The sequence below is a fragment of the Fukomys damarensis genome, unplaced genomic scaffold (assembly GCF_012274545.1).
Source record: "Fukomys damarensis isolate Sample0158 unplaced genomic scaffold, DMR_v1.0_HiC HiC_scaffold_35, whole genome shotgun sequence".
Taxonomy (NCBI): Eukaryota; Metazoa; Chordata; class Mammalia; order Rodentia; family Bathyergidae; genus Fukomys; species Fukomys damarensis.
This window is the reverse complement of record NW_022900947.1, coordinates 9,777,874-9,786,183: the sequence shown is the minus strand read 5'-3', so window position 1 is coordinate 9,786,183 and position 8,310 is coordinate 9,777,874. Positions and strand designations below refer to the sequence as shown.

The 8,310-nt window shown below is 43.1% G+C and overlaps 1 protein-coding gene across 3 annotated transcripts in view; it reads right to left on the bottom strand.

Annotated features, from left to right (window-relative positions):
* Positions 1–4,885: 4,885 nt before the first annotated feature.
* C1qtnf7 (C1q and TNF related 7) overlaps positions 4,886–8,310 on the bottom strand; it is a 93,860-nt gene continuing 90,435 nt past the window's right edge. For 2 of the 3 annotated variants that reach the window (XM_010641859.3, XM_010641860.3), the window contains exon 3: positions 4,886–5,949. In XM_010641859.3, coding sequence (XP_010640161.1) covers positions 5,318–5,949 — 632 coding nt within the window. In that variant the 3' untranslated portion in view covers positions 4,886–5,317. The remainder of the gene's footprint in view (positions 5,950–8,310) is intronic. The other variant, XM_010641858.3, reaches the window with a different exon arrangement.

Here is an 8,310-nt window from a genome sequence, read left to right as displayed (position 1 = left end):
GCGTAATGATGTCACTGCTGTAAAAGGAGAGTGAAGTTGGGGATGGGTCTGCCTGGTGCTGAGAGAAAAGAGTCGACAGCCAGACTGCCTGTGTCTACTGTGCCGCTTATGATTCACCTGCCACGTTTCTTTACTTCTGTCCCTCATTTGTAAAATTAGGAGGATAATGGCTGTAATAAAATAACCAAAACCTTGGAGGACTATAGTGATAGAGATTTCTTTCTTATGGCTCCGGAGTCTGGGAAGTTGAAGATGGATGCGCTGCCTCGGTGTCTGATGAGGGCCACATCCTGTTCAGAGGCCGTCTCCCCACTCCCTCTAACTGCGGAGGAAGGGGCGAGGCAGTCCTCCAGGCTATTCTACATGGGTGCGAGGCACACTCATAAGGGCAGAGTCATTTGGGCCTAACCATCCCCAAATAACTCATCTCTTGATACTCTCATGTTGGTGATTAGGATTCTACATATGAATTTTGGGAGACAGAAACATGCAGACCATAGCAAGGACTGCATGCGATAATAAATGTGAACGTGTTTGAAAAGCGTGTCTCCTGCTGCTGTGACTATGCACTAGCTCCCCAGTGGTAAGGAAGACCCTTGAAGTCACCCGTGAGTCCCCTTGTGCCCAGGGAAGGGGTAGGTTAGACGAAAGCAAGTAAGTTTTGGGCTGAGCTTTGAAAGATGAGCTACCCAGACAGATGAGGGCAGCAATCCCATGATGAGTAAATGAAACATCACATGCAAAGATTCTGAGGCACGCAAGGGGAAGACATCCTGCAGCTGCAGTTATCTGTATTTTCCTGGATTATCTGTTTCTTTGTAGGTGGCTTTTGGAGAAGTCACGATAAGCCGAAGCTAGATCCCAAAAGATGCAATGTGCCATTCTAAAGGGTGTTAGTGTTATTAAGTAGGACTACATTTTGCAAGTGACCAGATGCACAGAGGGCTTAAGTGGAAACAGCATTTAATGGATACTGTAACTGAAAAGCCCAAGGAAGATCTATGCCTGATGAAACCTATACATAGATCTACATCGAGGTTCGAACGATGACTCCAGGACCTCGTGTTCTCTCTTGATCTTATTTTTTTGTTTCATCTGTGGATGACTCCCTTCTGAAGAGGCATGTGCTTTGTTATGCTAAGGTGGGAGCTGGCGGTCCACAAACTCAAGTCCAGTGAGATTTTCTTCTATAGAAGTTCTGGCAAAGTCTCACTGTTTCTGACTGACTCATCGGAACTGATTCTTCTGGTGAGTGGAGTGCTATGCTCTGTTCGATCAGGTCGGGGATGAACTATGCAAGAGTTAGTTTCACTGAGAAGCTCATTGGCTTAGCGTGTAAAAGAGGAGGTGGTCCTTCAGAAGGAGGGTGGGTAAGGGTGCCAGAAAAGGTGGAATGTGTGTCTCATAGAAAAATCCACAGAACTTCGACATCTATTATATTTAGGGACAGTGTGAGAGACTGCTTGGGCCTGCATAAGATGGCTGCCCTCAACCTTAGCCTTTGCCTCGGTGGAAAAATCCCACTAGACTACATATGTGACTTTTGGCAGGTCTAGCCCCTGGGCAAACAGGAAATCTTACAGAAAGAATAGCCCTTTGTGCTAACCACAGGGTCACGGGATCTGGAGCAGGAAGCAGGTGGTATTTCCTTGTCCTACTTGCCCTAGGGATTGTGAAGTTAAAGATTGCATAGGGTTAATTGTTGATGTACGCCTTCCCACTTACCCCTCCCCACATTTGGTAAAATACTGATTGCTGTATGGTTAAATGCTTGAATGACTCATGTGATTGGTAGAAGATTTGCTTGAACTGTCCAATAAGCTTGCTGAACCTTCCCCCTGGGATAACAGTATATAATCGTTTTGCTGAGCCAATAAAGCGCCTTTGATCAGAAACCAGACTTGGGCCGTGTACTCTAACTTCTTAAAGATTTCCTTCACAGACATTCAAGATCGGATCGGCCTCTGATGACCCACGAATAAGAGGCGGCTCTCATCTCCTATTCCCCGCGGGACGGGGTCCCCCCAGAGAGCCGCAGGACAGGACAGGAGATGATTTTTTAAGATGTAGGGTGACGTGACCACGTCTGTGTTTTAGAAGGAGAAATTCAACTGAGTGGGGGATGGGTTGGAGGGCTGTGGCTGGAGGTAAAGGGTTAGTTACAAAGTTTTTTTTTTTTTTTAAATTAATCCAGGGAAGCAGTGATGATAATATGGAGAAAACCTTAACATGCAATCAATCGGAAGTGTGCGTATAGGGGCCAGGACCATAAAAATTTTATGCTGAACGAAACTTAGTGGAGAAGAGAAAGGTGTTGTGATTGCACCTTAAGTTTTTGGCTTTGGTGACAGTGTGGCCTGGCTAGTGATGCCATTTCCTGAACAGGGAACCACGGAAGGACCGAGAGGGGAAGACAGAGCAGAAAATAGCTACGTCTAAAACCTCCTCACATCCATGATGTTTTCTGCGGAGTGGCCCAGACAATGTTTATTCAGAGTTTCTGAAGTCTAATTTGGACCATTGCTATGCACAATGGTAAGTGACCTGGGGGTGCCCTGGTGCATAAAAGACACTTAAAACCCATGTGTGCGGTAGATGGAGGGCAGGGACCCACATGTGCTCATGCCTACCTGGTTTCATATGAGCCTCATTGCTGCCTATTTAAGTTGATTTTGCTATTTTCTTTTTGATTCTTTGTGTATTTTGCTTATCTTTATAAGAGGCACTGAACACGTCTGGAAAAAATACTCTGTAGTAAATGAATATCGCTTAGTATTGCATATTCCTTCCACGTTAGCTCTTACAAAGAATGATTGAAATGAGACCTGAATTTAAAAAATTGTTCTTTCTTTACACAAATATTCATAAATGTGGGCAAATTGTATCTATTATTTTTTAAGGAATAAAAGACTCTGAAATTTGCTTAACATTTGTTCTTTTAGTACCCAAACTCTTTTTCTTTTCCTATGTCAGCCGTCTGCTTCCCATCCCCATGCCATTGATATCTCAAAATAAAGTTTATCAGGCTGGTGATTTAGCTCAGAGGCACAGCACCTGCTTGGGAGGTGCAAGGTCCTGAGTTTGATCCCCAGACCCCCCCCCCAAATTATCATCTCTGGGCATAAGACCAATGAAAGAAATTATAGTTTAAAAAGTTACTTGAAACAGGCTCTATAATGAAGGAAGTCAAAAAATAAGCAAATAATTAAAAAATGTGTAGATCATGATCAGAAGAAAATTTGATTTCCCAAATTGGCTAATTTTGTTGGCTCATTTTTCTACTGTGTGGCCTGGGATTCTAGTGTCAGCTGTTTTCTGTAGGCAGCGGACTGTGTGAAATCACCTTTGCTTCCTCTTCCTCATCGAATCCTTGTTGCTCTTGGTCACCTGGGCTCACAATTCAGGGGAGCAACAAGTGGACACAGTGTGGCAGGCAGAAGAAGGGAAGGTAGGGAAATGGAAAGCCAGGCATTGCCTTCCTCACAACTGCTGATGGTTACACATTTCACCTCTGATAACAGAAGCACCTAGCCTTGGAACACAGAGGCTCCTCACTTTTTCCTAAATAAAGTTCCCACTCCTCAGTCTGGCCCTCCAGGTGCTCATGTGTATGGTTCATTGATGCTTCTCCTGGGTCTCTCTTCTTGCTTTCATGCTCAATCTGCCTTTTACCTCTGTCTTGGCTCATAATCTCATCCCATCATCACTGAGGGCATTTCCCTGGCCCACCTTAATCACCACATATTTGGATGTAAACATTGTCTCTTCTTTCACAGAACTGTTTCTGTTAGTAGTTTAGCACTTAATATATTCTACCCTGTTCTTTTCCAGAATTACAGGTATTTGTGTGTGTGTGTTTGTGTGCTTGTCATTTTTGTGTCCTTAGACATTTGATGGCAGTAGCTCTATCATACTCATTGTAGCCTTCCTCTGTCTTCACAGAATCCAGCATGGTGACTCAAGTAGAGGGGGCTTTAAAATGCTGATTAAGTTAATGAGCAAAGACAAGAGCAACAGAAGATGCAATAGAAGATATTGAAAGGGAAAGATGAAAGGAATATGCTTCCTATAAACCAAAGGAGCGGTAAATGAAACAGAATCAGAGAAGATTACCCAAAGGAACTGAAGTTAAGCAGACAACAAGATGCTAACACAGAAGAGAGGGTGGACTGAGGAGGAGCAAGACTTGAAGGAGACAGTTGTTTTCTCAGATGTTTGGTCTCTCTCGCTTCTCCTCCTGTTCCTTCCTGCCTCCAACTCACTTGTAGATCAGTGGAAATGTGTCTTGCTTCACTGGAATTCAAGGTGTAGAATGTCCCTAAGAAGCATCATTTCACCACAGTATAAAGTAGGGCCGTTATCTGTGAGAAAGCTAATAGGGCAAATGTTTGTCCTGGAAAACCTTCAGGTTAAAGGATTTGGGTGGCTTCTCTCCATGAATTACCCATCTGGGGCTTCCTCTATTTCCGGGTTTTCCACTCCATTCCCAGTTAAAAATGTGTTGAGGTTGGGATGGGGTGGGGGATGCAGTCACTGAGCTCCTTCCTCGCTTCGCGTTCATCCCGCTCAGTGAAGCACACGCACCTTGGGGTGCCGGGTGTGAAGTCTTCTCTGGTCCCAGCCGCAGGCACTGTGGGTCCCATGCGCCTCCAGCCTGGAGTCGATCTGCTCACACTGAGAGTGTGCTCACCCCAAGCCATCAGCGTGAAGCTGAGACTTGTCTAAACCCACTCTTCAACCTGATCAGTACCGGAGTGTGTACAGGCTCAATAATGTGTCCAGGGACTATGCATGACCATGAAGGAAGGAAGGAAGGAAGAGTAAAACGAAAGCATTTTGTCATTTCACTTTAATTTACATGAAAATATTCAGCATCTCTTAAGTTTGCATTTTGACTTATTACAGCCTTTTGAGATTTGTCAAACACTAGGCAATTATGGTTCTTTTAAATAACAGACAAAAATACAATTTTATGAAGATTTAATGAGGCGGTATCATTGTCAGCTGGTTTTATCACTAAGGGCATTTAATAAAATTTTTGTTAATGTAGTCTTTAATTTGTTTAAATATTTATAAAGATGAGTTTCAAGAGAATTTGCATCCGGGGTTGTTGTACATAGTTGATGTTGATGTAGTTTCAACTGTCTGGTGGTTTATCTCGCCTCCATAAATTCTGCCGGAACCGTCCGTAGATGCTCTGGAATCTGATTAGGAGCCTCTTCGGATTCCCTTCTTGCTTGTTTTACTTCCCAGCTACCCAGACTGAACCAAAGTGTCAGTCGCTGTGATCTCGGCACTCTCAGGCTGGTGGTGTGGGTCACAGTTCATCATCTTCTGATATGGAATCCAGGTAATCTGTGTCAACGTAGAGGAGAAATCCAGAGAACAAGCTGTCTGCCCAGCCTGGGTCTGAGAAGAGGCCGTTCTGGTCTGTGAAGAAGATCTCCAGCCAGACCTCATCTTCCGGCTGCAGGTAGATGACCGTGGACCCAGAAGCCACATCGTGGTTCCCCGTGTTGGCATCAAAGGTCTTTATCTTGTACTGGCCGTTGTGCACCAGCCCGATAGCCAGGTGCTTGTTGGCCAAGGTGATGTCATAGGAGAAGTAGTAAATCCCCGGGAAGGCACAGATGAACTTCCCGGTCATGGGGTTGTAGTGCTCTCCTTCGTTGAAGAGCACCTTGTTAAAGATGATAGGTAGTCTTTCTTCTGGGTAGCTGGTTGTGATGCCCACAGAAAAGGCGGATTTGAGCACGATGCTCCCACATCTGCACACTCCAGGAATCCCTGGGTCCCCTTGGTCTCCTCGGTCTCCCTTTGGTCCAGGAGGCCCAACTGGACCTACTTCTCCTTTCTGTCCTTCTGGTCCCAGGGGTCCTTTCTTTCCAGGCTCTCCTTGGTCCCCTTTCTCACCAGCAATACCCAGAGGCCCCGTCTTACCTCTCAGACCTTCGAAAAGAGGGAATAGTGGAATCAGTAGTTCCTCAGAAGAGGCAAAACCAGCACACTGACACACCCCAACTTTGTCTGGCACACCCTAACTTTGTGTTTTCAGTCGATCTCCAACAGCGTACTACTAAACAATAAATACTTAAAAAATTAATCCACTAAAAATGAAAACAAAGTTTTCATCAGAATTTCAAGTCCGTCTTCTTGAGTATATGAGTCATTGTTTAGGCCCCAACTAATATAGAAATACCTAGCTTTCATTTTGGTGACAGATCACCTGCTACTCAATTACCCACACCAAGGCACTGATTGCTACAGGAAGACTTCTATCCGCATGATGGTATTGTTCCCCAGAGCGGGCCTGTGGGGGCAGACTAACCTTTAGGGGAAGTTTAGCTTCATGCCCCATTGTATTTCAGTTGGTGTTAATAATAAGAGGATTAATCACAATTAAACTCACTTAAGTTTGTCAACAAGTTACTATGTGTCAGGAACAGTGTTAAGTGTTTTATTTGCATGCATTACCTTACTTCAATTGCACAAGGACTCTAGAAACTAGGAGTTATTATTGTGCCCATTGTAGGTGAGGACACTGAACCAGGGAGAAGTCATTTTTCTCAAGGGAACAGAGCTAGTGAGTGATGGAGCTGTGCCCTGAGCTCTCATGACTCTGGAGCTTGAATGTCCCCAGGGACAGCGGCTAAAGTGGCCCATAGTGAGGGTTCCCTATTCCAAAAGAGCTAAAAAATGATGACTGTGACCACCACACAGTAGTTCCTTTTCAGAGGAGAAAACTGAGTCCCAGAGAGGCAAAGGAAGTTGGTTGTGTAGCACTGTTAGGGCTGGAACCCAAGCTTTCTGAGCCTAATTCAGCACCACAACACCTAGTGATGGCTTCCCTTCATCAAAATGTCTCTTACCTTTGGGCTGGACTCAAGAACCCTAACGCTGATGGACTGTGCTATTATGAATTATATCCTTTTAGGCAAGACCCTTAATTTCTCTGGGTCTCCTCACATTAGGAGAAGAGACAGTGACTGTGAAAGATCAAATTCAAAGTCATCATACAGGACTACTTTCATTATATCCAAATCTTTATATCTTGCACTCAATATTAGACTAATTTACAGATATGGTGACCCTGGATGTAACAAGCAAAATCTGTTGAATTTTTAAATAGCAATGACAACTTAATAAAAATGTGCTGTTTAATTTTATGGACAAATCCATTTTATAAATGTTGCTTGTACAATGATACCTTCTACCCAAATATACAAATTATTGGTATGCAGCAATGCATGCTGCAGTCAGGGAAACATATTATTGATGCATGTTTTTACTTTTAGTTATGTTTGTGTTTTCAAGATGCTTTAAGCTAAGCATTTTGCTCTTGATGTTACACTGATAAATTTATGTGAAAATTGCACAGGCTTCAATGTTTAAGAATTTGGTCCTTTTTTTCAGTTAGCTGGAAAATTTAGTGAAGTGTTCTGGTTAATACAAATTTGAAGAGAATTCAAGCTTTACCCTTGAAGTATCAAGTATTATGATTTATTTAATTTTGGAAAGTGGCATTTCAATCATTTATGATGTGTGGAAGATGCTAACTGTAAATGTAACCCCATTTCAGCGAGTCAGGATCTATGACCTTCCTGTCCACACTCATGTCTCCTAGCTCCAGATAGTAGCGAGTATTGTTAAAATTGAAACTTTACTAGTCCAGCCAGGACCCCTCTGATATTCTTGAAATAAGGTCATAATCATCTGATCTTTCCATTTTTTATTCCTTTTTGGTGGAAGTGGAACATGGATGGTATTTTGCTATTAAATTGATTTTAGCATCAAAGACTACAACTCTTAAATTGACATTTTTATCTTTAACGAGAGCTTAATTTTTTTCTGACTTCATCAATGACCTTTGATGCATTTTAAAAAAACCACTTGGGATTCAGTTACAGTTTTAACCATAATATTTCATCACCCACTCAAGTCCTCCTGCCTCTTTGATTTTGGGGGTCATTCCTGTTTGTTTTTAAATGCTCCACATGTAATATGGAGAGAGTGTTCACAAGTATACTCCAAAATTAGTGGGCAAAGCCCTCAACAGTGAAGTGGTATATTGGGGCATTAGCGTGGCATAAACCCACTTGGTTACACAGTTGTTTGGTGATTTTAAAGGAGGGGCCCGATCTCTCAGGCTTCAGTTTCCCAGCCGTTGAGATGAAAGTTTGGCTTTTGGATTGCTTGAGGACTCTTCTTCTTGAAAATGCACCGAGACCAAATCTTAAATACTGAGATTTGATTTCAAAATGTTGTGGACAAAAATGTTTGCACAACCTAAATGCTTAAATTTTCTATACT